General features: G+C 40.0%; 2 protein-coding genes across 2 annotated transcripts in view; one reads left to right on the forward strand and one right to left on the reverse strand.

The window, feature by feature from the left end:
- The window catches only part of SCML4 (Scm polycomb group protein like 4), a 260071-nt gene extending 246031 nt beyond the window's left edge, over positions 1-14040 (forward strand). The window contains exon 9 of the mRNA XM_078155209.1: positions 11807-14040. Within this exon, the coding sequence (XP_078011335.1) occupies positions 11807-11884 (78 nt within the window). The 3' untranslated portion in view covers positions 11885-14040. The remainder of the gene's footprint in view (positions 1-11806) is intronic.
- Positions 14041-21588: 7548 nt separating this feature from the next.
- The window catches only part of SOBP (sine oculis binding protein homolog), a 225915-nt gene continuing 224309 nt past the window's right edge, over positions 21589-23194 (reverse strand). Inside the window, 1 exon segment of the mRNA XM_021008078.2 lies at positions 21589-21675. The gene's annotated coding sequence lies outside the window, so the exon portion shown is untranslated.

Genomic DNA, 23194 nt, shown 5'->3' on the forward strand with positions numbered 1-23194 from the left:
TCATACAGCTAGTAAGTGTTTTGAGGTAGAATTTGAACTCAGATTTTCTTAACTCCAAGTCTAACAGTCTGTCTGCTTTATAACCCAATGCACTGTGAGGAAATGCAGGTACTGGTGGGAAGAAGAAGTGGAGAGAAATTGAATGAAGATCAATGGAGATAGGAACAGAAGTGATATTGTTATAGGTATAGACTAGAAATGACCTGCCACAGAAACATGATATTAAAACATAGGGAACTATTTATTTGGATATCTCTGGCATTCTCTCTCTGCCAAAAGTAGAGCAGATGATATATCTATGGTTTCTCTTAATGATAATTTTATTCTTCAGAAGAAGTAAAAAGAGAAACCGTATCTTGGACCTGATTCTGACCAAAAAGTAGGTACTGGTTATTAAAGAAGGAACATCAGAAATTCTAGGCACAAGTGATCATTATGTCATAGAATTTGTGATAGCGAGGGAAACAATTAGATTTGCAGAGATTTCTTTTTTTTTCTTCTTTTTATTTTTAGGCAGTTGAGGTTAAGTGACTTGCCCAGGGTCACAGCTAGTAAATGTCAAGTGTTTGGTCTGAGGTTGGATTTGAACTCAGGTCCTCCTGACTTCAGGGCCAGTGCTCTATCTACTTCATCACCTAGCTGTTCCCAAAAGAGCAGATTTCAAAGGACCTATAGCCTAAAGAAGATTGCCCCCCAAAGGAATGAGAAGTTCTCAAGAATGAAATTCTAAGGCTTCAAGCAAAAATTATTACAGTGAGGAGGAAAATGGAAAACAGACCAACGTGAATGCACTGAGAACTAATTGGCAAGTGTATATATTTTTAAAATTATTATTTCTTTATTTTAACATTCTTTTTTGGGGGGGTTAGGGTGACTTGCCCAGGGTCACACAGTTAGTAAGTGTCAAATGTCTGAGGCCAGATTTAAACTCAGGTCCTCTTGACTCCAGGGCTGGTGCTCTATCCACTACTCCACCTAGCTGCCCCTATTCTTTTCTTTTTAAATTTTAAGTTCCAGATTCTCTCCCTCCCTCCCACCCCCTCCCCTACTCACTGAGAGGGCATACAAGATGATATCAATAAGGCTTAACTTTTTTTTTAACTGATAATTTTCGTTTTATTTTATTTTTTCAATTAACATTAACATTTACATTAAAATTATTCATTTTCTTTTTAAATTTTTTCTCCAATTACATGTAAAAACAATTTTTAACATTTTTTTTAGTTCCAAATTCTCTCCCTCCCTCCCTTCTCTTCCCCTTCCCTGACATCCCTGACATGTTCGTGTGGACTATTTGTGCCTGACCTATGACAGAGCCTTCTGAGTTCACATTGGTCTGATGAGCCACAGTTGTACACACTGTATCTTGATTCCAACATAGTAATATCATTTTGGTCTTATTTGAGAATGAAATACAACAACCACCCCACCTCCCCTTCCCTGAGATGGTAAGCAATCTGATATACATTATACAAGTGCAATCATGTAAAACATATTTCCATATTAGTCAACAAATGCATATTTTAAAAACCATGCATGAATTACCAAAGATAAAATAGATTCACTGAAACATTTAGTACCTTTGGGGCTACAAATGAGACAACAAATATACAGCACTTTGCAAACCTTAAAGTGCTTTATAAATGTTAGCTATTCTTTTACATTAACAAAGAACTGGAAATAAAGTCAATGCTCTTTGACTGAGGAATGGCTTAACAAATTTTGGTACCTGAATGCGATGGATTGTTACTGTGCTATAAGAAACAATGAGCCTGGCAAATGCAGAGAAGCCTGGAAAGACTTCTAGAAACTGATACAAAATGAAGAAAACAGAACCAGGGAAACAACATGGACAATAACTACAACGTAAATGTAAAAAACCGCAGAACAATAAAAAACACATATGAAATGATAAAATCAAATTTTTTTGGCCCCAAAGAAGAGAAATGAGAAAGCACCTACCTTCTCCCACCCTCCGTCCTTGCATTTCCCCCTTTGCAGAGGTGCGTGGGTATGTAATGTTGCATTTGATGTTACCATTTTTTTCTTATATTTTGTTCACTTTTGCAGAAATTATTCTCTTTTTCTTCCTTCCTTCCTATCTCTGTTTCTTTCTTTCTTTCTTTCTTCCTTTGTTTCCTTCCTTCCTTCTTTCCTTTCTTCTTTCTTTCAGACCTGCAATTTCATTGGTATAGGGAATTCCCAGTGAGGAAACTCCTTAACAATGCAGACTGATAATTGCGCTGTGGTTTACAGTCTTAGTCATAGAGCCAAAATATATCAGAAGCAGAACTGAAATCCAGAGTCTTCTCGATGCTGAGGCTGTTTCATTTATCCATAGCTCCATGATGCCTCTCCACTAGATGTATAAGTCAGTTACAAGCTAACTGTGCATTGAATGCCCATTTCACAGGGAGAAGGGAAGTATAAAATAAGGCATTGAACTTGGAAATACCAGAGAAGAAGTCTGAATTTTTTCTTTTTCTTTTATGGGGTGTTTACATTACCTTGTTGTAAAATTTGGGTTAAGTATTTGGTCATAGCTTCTGTGTCATCTGCTGGCCTTCACATGTTATCTGTGGCTTCTGCAAAACTCCCAAAAATTTCCCACCTAATTTCTTATGCTAACCAGTAATATATTGAAACTATGATGGGGAGATCCATGATATATAGAAAGTGCAGTGGGGAAAGTGAAAGGAATAACTGTACTTTCTCTGAAGAACCACCCTTCAAATATTTGTAGAGAGCTATCATGTCCCCTGGAGTCTCCTCATCTGTAAGTTAAATTCATTTAATTCCTTTAAATAATCCTCATGACATGGACTCAAGGCCCTTCATCATACTGGCTGCCCTCCTCAGGGCATTCTCCAGCTTGTCAATGTTCTTCACAAACAGTGGCTCCTGAGTTAATGACACTCTGTATGAGGTCTTATGAGTTCCTCAGAAGTGACACTATAACCTCCCTAATATGGAAAGGGTGTTTCTCTTAATTTAACGCAAGGTCCCATTACCTTTTTTTGGCCACCATATAATATGGCTGACTCTTACTGAGCTTTCAATGCCCTAATGCGCCCAGACCTTTTTCAGAACAAATGCTATCTAATCGTGTCTCTCCTATCTTGCATAGATGAAGTTCATTTCTTATAGCCAAATGCTACTCTATTTTATCTCATTAGATTCTTCTCCATACTTCAGCCTGCCAAGATCTTTCTGCATCCTCCCTCTTATCCAATATGTATCTTAACTATCCCTCCCAGCTTTCTTCAAATTTGGTAAGCAAGTCATCTATGACTTTATCCAAGTCATTAATAGAAATGTAAAATAGCCCAAGGCCAATCATTCATCCCTGAGATGTTCTACTGGAGAGCTCCTACCACAATGACACTAAACCATCAACAATGGGTCTTTTAGTCTGGGGGTCCAACCAGTTATGAATCCACCTGATAGCATTTTCATAGAGTCCACATTTCTCCACCTCCCCCACAAGAATACTGTGAGGTACTTTATCAGAAGCTCTAATAAGATCTAGGTAAACTATATCCACAGTGTTCCCCTCATCTATTAGCCCAGTAAGTCTGACAAAAAAAGGAAATGAAATTAGTCTAGCATGACCTGTTCTTGATGAAGCCATACAGGCTCTTAATAATTACTTCTTTCCTTTGAGGTGCTCACCAACTCTCTATTTAATAATACATTCCAGAACTTTCCCAAGAATTAAAATTAAGCTCACTGGTCCATAGTTTACATACTCCATTCTCTTTCCTTTTTGGAAAATTTGGACAATAGTTGTACTTTTAATCTTGTATTTCTTCCATTTATTGCAATCTTTCAAACATCCCTGACATTATATCCACCAGTTCTTTCCTGATGTAATTCACCTGACAGAGGTGATTCAAATTCACTATTATTAGTAGTAGTAGTAGTAATAATAATAAGTACTTTTTCTTGTTGATGATGATGCTATATGTGCGTATGTCTTATTATATGGAAGAAGGACTGGAGTTTTTCTACTTGCCCTTGGAGGACAGAATTATAGTCAGAGCTCTCTGGCTCATAAGATCTCAACAGGCACAAGTTGTGGAACATCCTGGACTTAAATTCAAGAAGATCTGAGTTCAAATCCTGTGTCAGACACTTGCTAGCTTTGCAACCCTGTACAAGTCACTTAACCTCTGCCTACCTCAATTTCCTCATTTGAAAAATAATAATATTACCTACCTTCTAGGGTTGCAAGGATAAATAATGTTTGTCAAATGCTTTTTAAACCTTAAAGGACTATATAAATATTATTGTAATGATAATTATCTTAACAATTAAAAAGGAAGCAGGGAGTTTCCCTTCACAAGAAGTCTTTAAGAAAATGGTAGGTAACCACTTGTTGGTAATACTGCATAGGAAATTATTGATGAGATGCGGGTTGAACTAGATGGCCTCTGAAATCTCTTCCACTTCCTAGATTCTGTGAAATATGCTATGGCATCCCCATGCCCATCATATGTCTAATCATCACTATTTTCATCATGTGCAGTTTTGACCTTTGGTGACTTTGGTGTTCCAAGCTCCTCCACCATCCAGCATGTCAGAGAAGACATCTACGTTTTATTGAGGGAGAGAGAAGGGGAGAAGAATTGAAGTTACATTATAGAATCTCAGAAGAATATATTTTAAGCCCCTAAAATCACATAATAACCACTCACGTTTTTATAGTACTGTACTTAACAAAGAGTATTTTTTACAACAACCCTGACAGAAGTTTTCTTTTGGCAGAGAAGGAAGGAAAGTCTGTATTTGTAATTTCATCATTATAGGGAACTCCTAGTATGGAAACTCCTTTCATCAATGGAGATCAAGAACTCATTTATAACTTAAAGAGAATTAATTGGGTCACTGAAAGATAGGTTAAGTGACTTGCCCATGGTTATCCAGCTAGAATAGTTCAGAGGAAGAACTTGAAGCCAAGGCCAATTTTGCCTCTCTGTTTACTACATCATGCTGCCTCTTGGTTCAAGAGGTACAATATTGGTACAATATTTTAATATATTATTCATTTTTATATTATATGCTTATATATAATTATAGAATATAGAATATATTTATATTATATAGTAATTTAGATTATAACATTTAATCTATTATTTTATTTTTCCCCAATTACATGTTAAAATAATTTTTAATATTTGATATCTTTTTTCTAAAGTTTTGAGTTCCAAATTCTATCCCTCCCTTCTTTTTCCTCCCCCTTCCCTGAGACAGTAAGCAATCTGATATAGGTTATAGGTACAAGCATTATTAGCCCCATTTTACCAATAAAGAAACAGTGTCCCCAAAAAATTAAGAGCGTTGCCCAGGATGGCACATTAAGGTCTCAAAGTACTTAAGTACTGGATTGCAGAACTGGGGCTGCAACCCAGACCTCCTGATGGCAAGGTCAGTGTTCTTTCCAATAAAGAGCTCAATGACCTCTTAATATAACCCGAATCCTGCTGGAAGTGAGGGGAGAGAGTTGTAATGTGTTTCCAAGACAAGGAGTGTTCCTAACCCCCTTAACCCTTGACCCTGTCTCCAGTAACCACAGGCTTCCTTATTGATCACTAAGAAAGGCTTGGTTGTTCTTTCAAATCACTAACTGCCAGAGCTAAGCTACTAATTGCTTTATTCTCCTTTTGGGGTGTGGTATGGTGTGGTGTGGTGAGGAGAGTTGAGATGTCTAGGCTATTACAGTAGAATTCCTTAAAATCCCACTCATTTCATACAGAGAGCTAGGCAGCAGACAGTACAGTTACAATGGGCTCTGACACAAGGAGAAGCCCTCACGGTCCAACATGACTGCCAGACTTAGAGGTGAACTTACAGAAAGGCCTCATCTGACTTCCTGGAACCTCTCATTAAAGGCCTCTGTGCACACATCAGAAGGACGGAGCAGTGGGCCAGCGGGGGTGGATGTGCCAGCTAATTAGTCTATCAAACCTTCTGCTCCTCTGGAAGTCCCAGCCCTGCTGGACAGTGCAGCATTTTGTGTTCCTGGTGTCAAATGGCCTAGTTCCACCTCTCAATGGTACTGGTATTTGGTTAGTTTGCCAGGGCTCCCATTTGGCCCACAAAGCGCAAACATCTGCTGGGGTTCTGGTTGGCTTGTTGGCCGACTTCAGAAAGGTTGGGGGATTTGGGGTGGGGGTCACCAGGGGAAAGAGAGAGGTTGGGGGAGGAGGGGGTGGCCTGCAGCATTAGTGGAAATGTTCTGGAGGAGTTAATTAGATTCCGTGGAAGAGCTTCAGCTAGCAGGGGCCAGGCTTAACCATTTGAGAAGTGGAAGCAGGACTGGGAAAATGGGATTTCACAAAAATCTCATCAAAAGAAAAAAAAAAACCCTAAAGCAGAGGCTGTGTTTTCCCATCCATTGCCTTGCCTCCTCCAAATGTTTCATTTTCTCACCAGTTGGCTATTATTTTCTAACGCATTTTGATAATTACTTTATCAATCAAGAAAGATAAACAAAAGCCTAAAGATATATCCACAAGAACAAGTTTCCTGAGCCAAGCATTCTTCTGTTCTATTTTATTCTTTGCACTTAAGTGATGGTTTAAGTGCTGGGGGGGTTGATTCATTGGGTCACTTCCCATCTTAAGTCTGATCATTGGGTGCTAGTGGTTATCATAGGTACAGCCGGAGAAATTCAGCTGGTAAGGCAATGTTCAATGTCACAGAAGCAAAATAAACACAGTGAAAGTTCTTGCCCCAAATCTCTTTATTTGATTCTCTCTTTCTGGTTGTTTTGGGTTTTTATGAGGAGATTAGAGTGTCAAAACTTAGGATAATCCTTCATGTGGCACCTCACTAAAAATGTAGCTCATGGAGCTCATCTCTATCACCGTAATTGTTTTCATTAAAGACGGGAGGGAACAAAAAGTGCCTGTTACTTTAGAGATAAGCATAACATTTCAAACTAGGCTCTATGCAAAAAGAGAGAAGACATGCACAAACACATCGATCCTATTTGAGACCAAACATATTTAACCCAAGGTCTTCTTTGTTCACAGAACAGCATCCCTTCTAAAGAATGGTGGAATTTGGAGTAGAGGTATCATCAGCATTAGTCTAAAGTTCCTGACTTGGTAATGAGAAAGCCAGTAGGGCTTGAGAATGGGTTTCTCAAAATCTACCTCCATGCGCCATCTCCTCAAAGCTGCCATTTTTGAAAGTGAGATATGCCAGTACTGGGTTTGGGCAGGGTACCTTTCCAGTTGAGACCAGAACAATTGGGACTTATTTCATACCTATTTCCTAAAACCTATAGAGTCCTATATGGATATCAGACACGAAGGAAATTATCTAATTTATAGCTGCTCATGTGAAAGCCGCCAAGAGGATCGTAAAATGATTCTCCATATGGTGCCCGGAAGCATCCAAAAACTATATGAGAAAGGGGCTTGGACAGAAATTTTCCATTTTAGGGATAAAGGATAAAATCATGGTATTTGTAGCAATTTGGAAAAGGAACTCCCACCATGGTGACCTGAGAGCTCAGTCTGGAATAGCCAGCCCTTGTATAGAGGGTCACTAAAATGGGGCTTGGAGGTGTTGGGGGTTTTTTTGTTTTGTTTTTTGGGGTTTTTTGTTAAGCAACTTCATGTTTTCTGGCAAAAAGGAAATTCTACAGTTCCATTGCATGGAGGCTTCAGAACATGGTTTGCCAAATGGAAAAACATTTGGAGGTTGGGAAAAAATCTTGCACATAAATTACCAAAAGCATGGAGAGCCTGAAAGAGGGATCAAATTAGGAGCCAAGGAAAAGACAGGGAGGTGCCAAAGTTAAAAGAGAGGAAGGAAGGGAGAGACAGACAGACAGAGAGAGGCAGACACAGAGAAATAGAAAGACAGACACAGAGATAGAGAGACAGAAACATACGGAGACACAGAGACAGACAGACACAGAAAAAGAGGCAGAGGGACAGAAGCAGAGAGAGAGACAGAGAGATGGAGAGAGGGAGGGAGGAAAAGAGAGAGAGAGACAGAGAGAGACAGAGAGAATGATTTCTCTTAAAGCCTCTCCTTCAAACTGGAAAGCAAGCTTCTAAGTCATGTCCTAGTCTCATAAAAGCCATGTGCCTGGATGATGAGAAATATCCTTTAAATGGTTAGATTAAGCCCCCATTTTTCAACCTCTCTCCCCGTGCTCTCGATGGATTATGCTAAGTGCTACCCACGGGTAAGAAACACAGAGGGCTCCTTGTCTTCGGCTGTGGCAAAGGCCAGTTACATACTTGTTAATTTCCTGATTTATGACACAGTAGAGAAGGAACTGAGGAGGGTGTCTTTTTTTTTACCCTCTATTCTTTCTTTCTTTCTTTCTTTTGGTGGAAACTATTAAAACAGAGGCAGATCAGGAAGTTTGTGATAAAGAAAAGACAGGCTCTCCACTGACATGCAATCTCTCTCTTGGCTTGAGTAAACCTTCTCCTTCAAGGCTCTGCGATCAACAGGGTCTGGGCTCACATTTCACCACTAAATCTGAGTCAACAATCTCTAATCTGGACACTAGGTTCGGAATCCGGGCTCAAGTTGCACTTGGAAGCTAACAACAGGGACGAGAGGAGAGAAAAATACAGCCTTTGTTTCTGGTTCGATCGTCCACACTGAGCTGAGCTGAGGTCATGTGTCATTTTCTGTCATCAACAAGATAAAAGTTTGCACCTCTCTGGCCTTGAAATGGCTTTCCTGCCACTTATATTAAGTATGGGAAGATCTATGCCCAAGAATCAGGGGCACAAGTTGGACGAGCAGCTCAGATTTGGACTTCTTTTCATCTTTCTGACATGTGATACCGTGACATAAGCAGCCTGCAGAGGGTTGCTATGCAGATATACAATTTCTGAAAAGTTACACCAGGAAAACGAAAACCTCGTGCTGGATTAGCATTTCACAAAGAACAAGGATAAAATGTGTAGTAGTTCGGCTAAAAAGCTAAAAAAAAATAGGTGAATTAAAGTTTCATGAAAACAATCTCTTTCCAAAAAATAAAAAAAAAATCAATAAGCAAAAAAGTATCTTGCTGCATTCCTGGCCCTCAGTCTCATACCCTAATCCAGCTACCGTATATGAAGGAGATACTGTCTGTTGAATGGTGGAAACTGGGTGGGAGACTTCTTGGGGGTAAAAGAGGTGGGTTGGGGGGAGAGAAAAATGATAGAGATGTTAATGTTGGATGCCGATTTTTTAAAAAAAATTCCTCTCTCTTTTGTCATTCATCATTTTTGTCATTGTGTTGTAATAGTTTTATTTTTAAAGTGAATCCTAAAAGAAATAGTAATTAGAAAAAGATATTTTGGGTTTCCAGACAAATGTTCCTCAGTTCTCTGTTCTTTTTCCTTCTCTGAGCCTTCAAGCCAAAGACTATGTGCTGTCTTGATCTTATTCTGCCTTCCCAGTGAATAACAAAAAACATTCTGAACAACAAAAATAATATCATTTGATACAATTTGGGAAAGGGTATGTCTACACACAGAGAAGAGATTAAGAAGAGATTGGGGATTTAGTGTAAGGAGAAGAGCCAGAGAAGACAAGTTCTTGGGGTTTTCCTTTCCGGATTGCTAAGACATTATAGAGACATCTCAGGCTTGTCTCTGTCATTCTTAAAGTATCTTCATACGCTTTCCTTTGAGCACATTGGCTAAATAAAAGTGGATGCTTCAATACAACTTTAAGGTTTACAAATCAATTTTTTACTCACATCATCTCATTTGAATTTACAGAGTAGGCACATATTATGGAAATTTTTATTTTTTGATTGCGTAAGGTGCCATGCTAGGATTTCATTAGTGTGCCTCTCTAATGCAGATGGGCAACTTGTCTGTGACTTTTGATTAAATTCTATTCAATAAGGATGTATTAAATGCCTATTATATGCCTGGGGTGGGGGGGAAGACAACACACAAAAGGAAGGTGAAAGGGTGGGGTGAGGATGGCCACCAGGTGGTACCCAACTTGGTGTTCTTTGGAATCATTGCCAAGCAGTGATGCTGATGGAAAATGGAGTTACCTGGAAGGCTGAGCCCTCTATAAAGGAATTCTTTGGTAGGAGTTTAATGCTCTACCCTCCAGCCCTCCAATCAGAAGGGAAAGGCTGCAGAGGGTGAGTTGAAAGGGTGTTGAGTATCAAAAATCTGAGTCAATCTGTAAGGTGATGAGATTTCAGATGAGCAGCTTATCATAGGATGGGGCATGGTGTTCCATAGAGTGGAAGCCAAACCAAGCTGTCGTCTTAGAGATCTGTCCAGGGCACTGAGAAGCTAATTGACTTGCCCATGGTGACACAGTTAGTATTTCAATTTTAACCATTTCAGTGAACATTTATTAAGCACCTATATTGTGCTAGGCTCTAAATACAAAGGCAAAAATGAAATAATCTCTACCCTTAAGGAGCTTACTAGAAGAAACCACACATATATAGAAAATTAAATACAAAATGTATGCTACCAACTCAGGAGGAGGAACCAGGATAGGTTTCCTACGGGAGACAGCACTTGAGCTGACCTTTGAGGCAGAGGTGAGGAGGGAGGACATTCCAGGAATGGGGAAAGGAGATGAAAGGCTACCTGCAAGGAAAAACAAGCAGACCAGTTTGGCTGCAGCATAGAGTGAAGAAAGTGGGTAGTATGGAGCCAGATTGTTTAAGACTTTAAGAACCAAAGAAACTAATTCATATTTTATCCTGGAGACAAGAGAAAGGCATTGGGATTTCTGCAGCAGGGGAGTGATATGGTTAGACCAGCACCGAAGAATAGCAATTTGGAAATGATGTGGGGTTTGATTTAGAGAAAAGAGACATTAGAGGCAGGGAGACAATTAGGAGGCTATTTTAGTAGTACAGGCAAGATGCAATGAGGGCTTGCACTAGGGTGGCGGCCATGCAAATAGAGAGAAAGGGATGGATTCAGGTGATGTTTTGGAGATAAAATCACAAGTATTTGGAAACTAATTGAATATAAGAGGAAGGGAGAAGGAAGCATCAAGAATGTCTCTAGAGGTGGCAAATCTGGGTAACCAGGAAGATGATGGTACCCTCAACAAAAACAGAAAAAAATTGGGAAAAGAATAAACATTTATATTGCATCTACTGTATACCAATACTACTAAGTACTTTTACAAATATGATCTCAAGTGATCAATTGTAATTCCCTTCTCAATCCTTACAACCACCCTGTGAAGTAGTTGTTGTTATGATCCTCATTTGACAGTCGAGGAAACTGAGGCAAATTGGGTTTAAGTGACTTGTCCAGAATCACATAGGTAGAGTAAGTATCTGAGGCCAATTTGAACTCAGGTCTTCTTGACTCCAGATTCAGGGCTCTATCCACTAGATAGAGTGCCACTAGCTGCTTCTAGAGGGGAGAGTTTCAGAGGAAAAATAATGACATGGTTTTGGACAGGCTGAGTTTGAAATATGTACAGGACATTCCACCAGAGATATTCAGAAAGCAGCTGATGATTTGGGATTAGTGATAAGAACAGAGCCTGGGGCTAGATATGTAGACGTGGGAGTCATCTGAATAAAGGTGAGAGCTGATTCCATGAAACATGTGATGACATCACTGAGACAGAAAAGTACGTGTCAGAGGGAAGACTCGAACTCAGATCTCTTTGACTACAAACCAGTTCTATCCAAAATGCCACTCTACCTCTGCAGTTATCATTGTCACCATTTTATAGCTATACATACTGGGACAGAATCTGAACAGAATCTGAGGTTTCTTATAATTCAAAGTCCAATTCTACTGCCTAATGCCCTGTTTCCTTGTTTTTTGGTCAGCATACATTGGATTTCCGTAGACTCCCAATGCAAGAATTAGCCACTTCTTCTGTAGCAACAAGGATGAAGAGGGATTGAGGAAGCTATGTGACTGATCTTGGGTAAGCCATTTATTCTCTGGGCCTCAGTTTGTTGTTATTTAGTCAATTAGTCATGTCCCACTCTTCGTGATCCCATTTGGGGTTTTCTTGGCAGAGAGTGCTCTGGCATTTCCTTTTGCTGCTCATTTTATAGATGAGGAAACTGAGGCAAACAGGGTTAAGTGATTTGCCCAAGGTTGCACAGCTAGTGTCTGTTGGTGATGGTGGTCCTTCTTTCTTGAAGAGGACCAATGACAACAAGGGTGATGTCTTAACTTGCACATGAATTGGATTTAAGTGAGGCAGAGCTGTGCAAAGTCATCAGCCTCAATCTCCTCCAGAGTCATCAGAGTCCAGTGGTAAGACAAAAATCAAGACAACTAGTAATGGGCCAGCAGTAAGTATCTGAGGCCAGATTTGAACTCAGGTCCTCCTGATTCTAGGCCCAGCATTCTATCTAATGCACCACCTAGCTACCCAATGGATTTTACATGTCTCTCTGTACATGTTGTTTCCCACATTAGAATGTAAGCTTCTTGAGGGCAAAGGGGGTTGGATTCCATGGCCTCTCACATACCTTCCAGGTCTAAATCTATGATTGGAAATATTTTTCTGCCCCCACCACTGAAGCCACCTCAGGAGTCCAGAGCTACTTACAGAAATGGAACAAAGGCAAAATTCGTTCTGGGCTCTGCCAAGTAGACAATAGAGTATTGTGGAGCCTGGATATCACACTAGAGTAAGTTCACTTCAGCAGTTCCAGTTGTTGGGTATCTAGAACTGGTCATCAAAGAAAAAAAAACCTCTCTGATTCAGTGATTATCTAATAATGATGGTAATGATGATGATGATACATATTTCGATAGCAATTTAAGATTTACAAAGCACTTCTTCCACAACATCTCTATGAGATAGGTAGATGACAGTGTTTTCCATTCAGGACAGAAAATAATTACAGACTAATTAGGAGAATGAGAAGTAGTCCACTGGCTTTCGCTCTTCTACAACTCAAGAAAGTCTCCACCATGAGAGGCAGCATGGTATTGTGGGATGAGCTCTGAGTGGGAAACTGGAGGTTCTGGCTTCAAATTCGGGCTCTGCTTCTTACTATCTGTGTGACCATTTCACTTTTATGGCCTTCATTTTCCTCATCCGTAAAACAGGAGAGTTTGATGAGATGACCTATATGGTCCATCCCACTTCCAAATCTGTGATTGCTATTTTATGTTTGGGCAATTAGCTTATGTAACTTCTAGGGTTGGTCCCTCAGATGAATAAAGATTTACATTTTGAGGGAATAGAGAAAGTCATTTAGTATTCAGGTCTTAAAGGAGCATGGGAGAGATAGAAGACTGAAAATGAATCTACTTTAAGATTCTTCCACTGGGCCAACAACCAACTAATTGAAAGTGAGAGTAAAACATTTACCATGAAATGGTTAAAGTCCAAATTGAGTTGCTATTAGAGTTGACGATATTTAAATAAGTGAATGGACTCCAGTGGAGAGGCAGCCTGGCATAATAGATAAAAAGGTTAGGCTTGGAGTTAGGAAGACCAGGGTTCAAGTCCTCAGACGCATGTCAGAAATGTGAGCTCAGGCAAATCACTTAATCTTTCAGTACCCCCAGGCAACTCCCTGAGACTAAAAGTAAGGTGACCTGTTTTCATCTGGGTGGAGGGAAGTTTCCACACCAGGGACTCTCCCAAATGATGTAATCACAGGTCCATATCCAAAACACAAGTAACCCACTGTCAACTGGATATTCAGTCCAGATGTGTATGTGAGGAGTGGATTGTTCACACCTTCAACACCTGTAGCCCATCTCAGCTCACTGAGCTTAGGGATGGGGGTGTGGGGAAATGTTATATTTTCATATGCCCCAGTTGGCCTCTAACACACGTTTAACATTCATCCATCAATCTTAGTGAGAGCCACAGGGAGAGAAGACCTAGTAGTTAGAAAACCAAACTACATTGAAATGGAAAAATGTGTACGTCACCCACATGCATCATAACATCCTCTGTTTATTTCCTCTAGGGATGTAGAAACTCAAGTCTGGGACTGATTGACGATATTAAATGTACCTCTGCTTATTCCTCAAACAGTCCTCCTCCTGCCCCCTCATCCACATCTGCCCATAAGCAGATGGATATTTGCATATTTGGCTTTTTAAAGGACCAAGGGAAAAAAGAATGCTATTATGCTGCAGAAGTCTGTTTTTTGGTTCAAACCTGCAAGTTTGAGGGTGTAAGGACCACCCCCCCCAAACGCCTTTTACTTATACAGATAAAATAGCTGCTATGCAACATTTAGACTTGGAGAATTATTTGGTTTTTTGGCGGGGGGAGGCATTGAGAGGTTAAGTGACTACAGCTAGTAGGAGGAAGGAGCCAAACCCAGGTCTTCCTGACTCCCAGACCTACTCTCTGTCCTTTATGCAACACTGCCTCTCGATGTGGCACCTAGATTTTTCCTAAACCCCTCCATAAGAAAAGGGGAAAATGCCTACATTACACAGTTTCAGGCTTCTAAGAACTAAGTGACTTTATCATTGTCCACAGTATACAGGTCCTTCCAGTCATGCATTTCTGGTCCTCTTCTTACTCATTGCACGCTTCCAAAAAGGAATGCTTATATTCCCCTTTCATTCCTTTGAAACTTTCTCATGATCAGGGTGTAGCGGAGAGATCACAGAAGATGTGGGTACAAGTTCTGGCTCTGGCACATGCTACCAGTGTGACTTCTGGCAAGTCCTTTGACCTTTCTCTGAGTCTCAGTTTCCTCATCTGTGAAATGGACTAGACATGCTCCAATATACTTTCCAACTCTATGGTTATAGGATGTCCCTGATTCTGTACCAATAGGCCCTTTCTTGGTATTTAGGATGAAGTATGAATTTTTATCTAGGAATGTTTTTGTGTCAAGAACCTCAGTGATTTCTAGATTCATTCCATCTTTAGAAGTCTATGATTATTTCCCTAAAGTAAATTGTAGGCAAGAGACTATGCTATTGACTTTGCATCCCCTTAGGACCTAGCATAGTGCTTTTCAGAGTAGGCACTTAATAATATTGGTTGAGTAAATGGAATGGATGACTGAATGAATTAAGCAAGGATTTTGATAACTTTCCTTAAACAATAAACAGCACTCATGACAGCCTTCATCTGGTCGTCCTGTGCTTTGTTACTAAGCTCTTCATGCTGCCAAAAGAAATCACTTTCTAGAAACAAACAGGTGAATAAAGAAGAGGATGTATTTCCTCATTTAAGAAGAAATTGCTTACGATAGCACCACTAGGTCTGTTTCCCAGAGATAAAAAAAGGAAAAGGACCTATGTATACAAAAATATTTATAGAAGCTCTTTTTGCGGTGGCATAGAATTGGAAATTGAGGGAATGTCCATCAATTGGGGAGTGGTTGAACAAGTTGTGGTACATGATTGTTGTGGAATAGTATTGTGCTATAAGAAATGACAAGCGGGGAAGGGGGGGCAGGGGGCTGCTGGATGGCGCAGTGGATAGAGCTCCAGCCTTGGAGTCAAGAGAACCTGAGTTCAAATCCAGCCTCAGACACTTGACACTTACTAGCTGTGTGACCCTGGGCAAGTCACTTAACCCCGATTGCCAAAAAGCAAAAAAGGAAAGATGTGTTTAGAAATGACAAGCACGGTGGTTTCAGAAAAACCTGGAAAGACTTACATGAACTGATGTAAAGTGAAGTGAGCAGAACCAGGAGAACATTGTACAGAATAATAGTGATATCATATGATAATCAACTGTGAATGACTTAACTATTATCAGTAACACAATAATCCAAGACAATTCCAAAGGACTTACAATGAAAAAAAATGCTATCCACATCCAGAGAAATAACTGATAGAGTCTGAATGCAGTTCTAAGCATACTTTTTTTTAAACTTTATTTTTCTTGGGGTTTTTTTTTTTGGTCTGTGTGTTTTCTTTCACAACATGACTAATATGGAAATATGTTTTGCATAACTGTGCATGTATAACCTATATCAAATTGCTTGCCTTTCAATGAGGGGGGAGGGGAGGAAAGGAAGGAAAGAATTTGGAACTCAATTTTTTAAAAAAATGTGTGTTGAAAATTTTTACATGTAATTGGAAAAAATAATTTTTTTAAAAAAAAGGGGAATTGAGGGGCAGCTAGGTGGTGCAGTGGATAGAGCACTGGCCCTGGGTTCAGGAGGACCTGAGTTCAAATCTGACCTCAGACAGATAACACTTACCAGCTGTGTGACCCTGGGCAAGTCACTTAACCCCATTGCCTAGCAAAAAAAAAAAAAGTACCAAAAAAAAAGAGGAATTGCTTAGGGTAAGATGGTTCTGCTGTTAGGTTCTTGTTTTCCCCTGCAACTTGTGATTATGGCACAGAATTTCCATGGGACTTCAAAATATGCATAGTGTTAGATGAAATAAAGAAATATGGTTCTGAGAAGGAACGTCAGTTGGTTTCTTCATTCTTTCAGGTAGTATTTAAATCAAACCTGCATGACATTCACAGGTTCAGAAGGGTATTACACAATATGCAAGACACAGCAGGCATCCTTGGCATAGGTTTCATTCAACCTAAGACCTAGTTAGCAGTCAATCACTTGAAAACTGAATCACCCAGCTGTCCCAGTCAGGCTCTCAGAGCAGTAGCCCTTGACTAAACTGTCCCTCTGGTGGTTCATTGGTCCCTGAAATGGATATAGGATCACCACTTTTTTTTTTTGAAATTTTTTGAGTGGAAGAGGACCCCTGTACAAAATTTTAAGTGGGAGCCCAGAACTGAAACTTAATGACTCTGCTTGGCCAATTTGGTATATTGATATTGTCAGTGTTTTTAAAGGCTTTTCTTGTGCCTTTGCCCTGTCTCTCCCAACTCAATTTTAAGCCCTGCAAGGATTTTCATTTTGTTTCTCTCTCTTACCCCTTTCATATTTTGCCATCACACCTAGTATGCTATGGGTACACAGGGGAAACTCAATAAATGTTGACTGATTCATTCCCTGACTCATTTTCCAGGAAGTCGAGTATCCTCAGTATCTTCTCAGAAGCCAAAAGGTGAAGTGAGCTGTAAATCATTACTTTCCAATGTTTTTTGTTCATGTTTAAAATTAGGGCCAAGTTAGAATGAAACTGAATCATCTGCACAAATTCTCAGGAGGTTAAAAAAAATTCTGGATCAGTTTAGGTTTCCATGGTCATTCTGTGGATTAGATTTCAGGGTTGGTTTGTATTTCTTTTCTATAGATGATTTTCATGGTCTAAGAGATATTGCACTCTGCAAACGCTAAGTTTAAAAGGAGGAGGAAAAGAAGACAACAATATACTGATGTCTAATGATATTCTCTAGTGTTGGGAACAAAGGAAACTTTTGTTTTCAGAAGGGTCAAAATGTTTGCCTACAACCTTGGACAGCAGACAAAAGCAAAATTAATATCCTGTGTGATTGTCTCTGAGGCCAAGTCCAGATGAATAGTGCTATCAGGGACGGCTTACCAGGCAGGAAAACTGATGGCCACTTCTTTCCAACCTGGCATGTCCTCTGCTGGGCCTTTTCAACTCATTTGGAGACTATGTCATTGGCACAGAACAGTACCCAGAGGCCTCCACTGATGATGCCCCAGGGCTCTGAAAGCATGAAGCCAGTGTGGCAGAAGCCATGGGATGTTCATTTGAAGAAGGTTTCCCTTGGATGGCACATTTTTAATGAGCACCTGCTTTTGATATGCAAATGTTTAGGTACTGCAGAGAATCTAGGCTGACCCCAAGGTGAACTGGTAGCTGCCATATACCCTTTATAAAAGCTAAAGAGGCAGCATGGTGTAGTAGATAGAGGGCCAGAGTTAGAAAAATTTGAGTTCAAAGTCTGCCTCTGACACATACTGGCAATGTGACTATGGACAAAGTCACTTACTGTCTCAGTGCCCAGGGAAACTCCCTGAAATTGTAAATTACAACAATGAATGCTATCTCCATTAATAGGGAGTTTCTACACTGGGAGTTATCCCCACAACGATGAAATTACAAGTCGGATTAAAATGAATCACCACCACAAACAAAATACATGTTTCATGTTGGGATGTAGATATGTATAGAAAGCCTGTGAATAGCACATAGATTGAGTTAATGTCTTTTTCTTGATTTGCATTAGTATCTGAGTAGACCCCTATTAACAGGTCTGTTTAGGAAAGAAGTCAAAGAACTGGAAAAAATTAAGGATTTGGGAATAACTGTGGAGGAGAAACAAATACAAGACGTAGAATCGTAAAGCAGTACAGGTGATTCAGTCCAATCCCTGCATTTTACAGTCAATCAATCAACAAGCAATTATTAAGTACCTATGAAGTGCCAGATACTATGCTAAATGCTTCAGATATAAAGAAGGGTAAAAAGTCTCTGTCCTCAAATAGCTCACAGTCTAATGTGGGAGGCAATACATAAAAGCATCTATGTACAAACAAACAAAATATATATATGTATATGTATAATATATATATGTGTATATAATAGATGCATACATATGTATAATGTATTTATATATGCATAAATGCATATATAATACATGCACATATGTATATAATATATGCATGTGTATAATATATGTACATATGATAAGTTGTAGATAATCAATAGATTGGGAAAAATGAGATTCAGAGAAGGTCAGTGATTTGCCCAAGGTCACAAAGATAATGTTTGACCCTGCCCCAGATGCCACAGCCATCCTTGTAATGTTACTTTCCATCTACTCTTAATGCATTTTATTGTTGTTCGGTCATTTCATTCATGTCTGATTCTTCAAGACCCCATTTGGGGTTTTCTTGGCAAAGATGCTTAAGAGGTTTGACATTTCCTTCTCAAGCTCATTTTATAGATGAGGAAACTGAGGCAAAAAGAGTTAAGTGACTTACCCGGGGTCATATAGCTAGTAAGTGTCTGAGGCCAGATTTTATGAGTCTTCCTGACTCCAGGCCTGGCACTCTAACCATTGTGCCACTTAGCTGCTCAATTCATTTTACATGTCCCTATTTATTTACTGGGTTTTGTTTTTGGTTTTTGCTGGGCAATGGGGTTAAGTGACTTGGCCAGGGTCACACAGCTAGTGTTATGTGTCTGAGGCCAGATTTGTACTCAGGTCCTCCCGACTCCAGGGCCGCTGCTCTATCCACTTTGCCACCTAGCTGCCCCCTTATTTATTTATCACATTAGAACGTAAGCTTCTTGAGGGCAAGGACTGATTTTGTTTTTGTTTTTGCCTTTCTTCTCATCCCCTTAGTACACAGCGCCTCGAACAGAGTAAATGCTTAATAAATGCCAGTTGATTGGTAATAGATAATATGTAACAGACTGGGGATTCAACCCCACATCCTCTAATTCCCAATCCAAGGCTTGGGTTTGTTCTGCTATATAACACTTCCTTGTAAAGAGGCTGGAAGCTATATGTCTGTGAAATGTGATATGAGGGAATGGCATGACTGCAGAGGTAAGGGACTTGGACCTTCAAATGACATCTCTACACACTTTCATTTTTGCAAAAGAAAATGATGAGAAAGAGGTTAGGTAGAATTAATATCTCCATTTGGGGGGGTGTTTTTTTTTAACTGACTGATCCTCTGAAAGCTATAATCCATAAGGAAAGAATATTTTCAAAAAAGAAAAAAGAAAACACCAATGACAATAGTCATAATAATGGAGAAAAAAAACCAACAGCAGCACGTTAGTGCATTTTTTTCTTAGAGATTTATTTTTGTTTTAATAAATCTGACACCAGTCAGGGAGAGAGAAAAAAATGTTGTGAGCCCAGAAGGAAAATGAGCACAAGTTCAGTGCCATTTCTGTGTGTGTGTGTGTGTGTGTGTGTGTGTGTGTGTGTGTGTGTGTACATGTGTTGGGAGAGGGGCAGGAAGGTTGGCGCGTGTTGGGGATGGGGGTGGGATTTTTTTTTAAATTTGTTGCTGGAGGTTTTTCTTTTGTTCACTTTTAAAAATCTCTCCCCTGGCTTGCGAGCTTCCCCTCCCTCCCACCTCCCCTTCCCTTGCCCCACGATTTTATTTTTAAAAAGCGAGCTCGCTCGCCAGGTGTGTTTCCCAAGCTCTCACAGCTCTAATAAATAAGGAGCACCTGTAAAACAGTAGCTTGACTCGTTAAGTGAATCTGTACAAAGGAAAATATAGAAATACAGTATGTACATAGTGCCCCGTCGTGCCCCATGTCTACAAGGCTCTGGCTCTGGGCATAGGTACCCCTGTCCCAGCTCTGCTGACCCTGCGACCGACCAACCGACCTTCCCTTCCTCTTCTGCCAATTGTTCGTTGGTTCTGCTCTGCAGCCTTGTAGGTCAGGGTGCACTTGGAAACCTTCAGCGTGAACAATTGCTTTATTTGAGTTAGTAAACAGATACACTGAATCACAAGGTGATCGGAATTTTTTTTTTTGTTGTTGTTGGTTTTCTTTTTGGGGGTTTTTTGGATTTTTTTTGTATTTTTTTTATATATTTTTTTTTGTATTTGTCAGAATGGGATACTCCACAACTGTCTCACCAATTCAGTGCCAGTATACATGCTCTAGTGGACTTTTGGACTCTCGGCTACGACTGTACAAGTGCACACAAGTAAATCTACCCTGTTATCCTCCACCCACCGATCGAGGATCGAATTGCACATTTCTCTTAACCATGACAGGAGAAAGCAAACAGTGAAACAGAATCATGGGGGACCTTTCTCACTTTACTCCTTGTTTGCGGCGGTTTGTCCATACCATTCTAATTATCATGAAAGGGCGCTGCGTATGGAGAGATTGTCTCACTGGCTTCCTGGATCACTGAAAACCATCAGGGCTGAAATTTCATCCAAGTCTTTCGTGACGCCCAGCAAATATTCCTCTCATATTATTTTACACCTTGAGGGAATTTTGGTCTTTAGTTCAACACTCTTGCTCTGTTCCCAAATGGGGCGCTATTTAGGGGAATTTAAAGAGAAAGCTGAGAAGAATAAACATTTACTGAGTTCTCTTGGCATTCCGTCTCTGAAAAACCACAGTATAAACTATTCATGCTGCTTCTTACATCTGTCAAATCAAAAATTAAAACCCATAAAAGTGTAACACTGAAAATATGGCATTAAAAAGGATAAAGGTGGCCTTTGTAAAAATAACAAGAAAAAGTATATTAGCCAATAAAATATTCTAACTCTTCATTTAAAAGTGCATCCTGGGTAGGCTAGAGATGACTCTGAAGCGTTGTGACTCCAGTTGAATCCCTTTCCCCCACCAAAACGTGAATAGTATAGGTCCAGAACCATACAATGCAAATCACAATTCTTAGTGTAGCAGCAAAACCACAGCAGTTTTTGAAAAGACAAAAAAAATTCTTTTTTTTTTTAAAAATCCATATCATCTTTCAGTCTCACATTTCTGAGCCTTGAAGACAGAGAGGGGAAAGTACCTACATTGGTCCTTGTGGTTTATTGGTGCTTTTTTTGTTTTTGTTTTGTCTTGTTTTAAACCATGGGCAAAATCCCTAAGTTCTTCTGGGGATGAGAAGAGGTGGCAGCAGCAGGAATGCTGAGCGGGCTTGGTGGGTCCAAGATGTGCTGGCTCTTTTGGGCCAGAGGCCACCGTGGGAGGGCAGCTTCCTCCTAGACGCTTAATGACGGGAAGCTGCTTTATTTGCTTGAGTTTTAGCCAGAGGGGTGGTGAGCTGACCAGCTGGTGTCATTTGGTGGAGTGACATGGTTTGCTCTGCTCCCTTTCTCCATGCAAGGTACCCTGTGAGTGAGTATTCCTGAAAAACATAAGAGAAGGAGCCAGTCAGAATACACTGGAACTGAACCACCCCCAACAAATGAGAGCATAGGCATGAGTAAAGCAACAGACATTCAGTTCATTCCTTCTGAGCTAAGAAGGGTGCCGAGAACTAAGTAAGCATGACTTGTTCCATGAACCTCTTTCCCAGGACTACCCCAGGACTGTTTGAAGTCAGTGCCACCAACTTCACATGACTGACTGAGTTAATTCTAAAACTAAGTCTCTTTGGAATACTCTAATATGTACACAATTCATACCTCTCAACCAATGACCATGAGCCGCATTTCAAGTCAATAGCTTGTAGCTCTCCACCTTATTTCACTCCTGGGAGCTGAGGTTTTCAGATTGATCCTAGGTCTCCTAATAGTGAGCAGAGCCATGATTAGGGCTCTGCAGCTCCAAAGTTCAGCCCTTCCTACTAAGCAAATGACCTCACTCTGGGGTGTTTATTACAAAGCAATGAGGCCAAGAGATCAGCTTTATAGCAAATGAAGTAATACATGGAGACACACCTCTTAAGAGGCTTCTCAAAGAGATGGAGTGATGTCCCCAGTGGTGGGAATGAATGAATTAAATTTCAGATGCCAAATTCATTCAACCAATTCACCCATGCCTCTTTTTTTCCAGCTGTTCCCTTGGGGAGATGAGCCATTCACATCTTTTACAAAACCAAACTGCAGGCTAGGGTTGGAAGAAAATAACCTATCTGAAGCATTCTTGAAAATATGATGACGCATCTTTGCAGGACTCTTCAATCCCCAGCCACGGACTGAAATCTGACTTGCTTAGGAATGTCTACCCCAGCACAGAAATTGTTCCCTGGGTCTTCATTCTTACTAGCTTATTTCAGTGTCAGTCAGACACACTTAGCTGGCGATCAGTTTAAAACTAAAGCAGTTCATTTTGCTTGGCTATTGTGGCTGGAATTATAACTATGTATTAGATGGGGTTTCATAGATTAGATGCTGGATTACTTCAGAGGTCATCCAGTTCAACCCCATCATTTTACAGATGAGGAGACTGAGTCTATCAATGTTAAGTGACTTGCCAAAGGTAACACAGAGCCAGTGGTAGAAATGAGCCCAGGTCTTCTTCTACCTTCAAGTACAATACTCTTTCCCACTGTATCATGTTGTCTCATGTGTTGGCAGTGTCAAAGCAAAGAGTATTTATTTAAGAAAGTTAGATAGATAGCTCTTCTCAGCAATGCAAGGATCTAAGACAACTCCAAAAGACTCATGATGGAAAATGCTCTCCACGTCCAGAGAAAGAACTATGGAGTCTAAATACAGATCAAAGCATACTATTTGCTCTCTTTTTTGTTGTTACTTTGTTTTGTTTCTTCTTTCTCATGGTTCCTCCCTTAGATTCTAATTCTTCTTTATAACATGACTAATGTGAAAATATGTTTAGTAGGAATGTATATGTAGAGCCTATATCAGATTGCATGCTGTCTTGGGGAGGAGGAATGGGAGGGAGGGGGAGTAAATTTAAAA

This window comes from Phascolarctos cinereus, unplaced genomic scaffold (genome assembly GCF_003287225.1).
Source record: "Phascolarctos cinereus isolate Bilbo 61053 unplaced genomic scaffold, phaCin_HiC Scaffold_5;HRSCAF=322, whole genome shotgun sequence".
NCBI lineage: Eukaryota > Metazoa > Chordata > Mammalia > Diprotodontia > Phascolarctidae > Phascolarctos > Phascolarctos cinereus.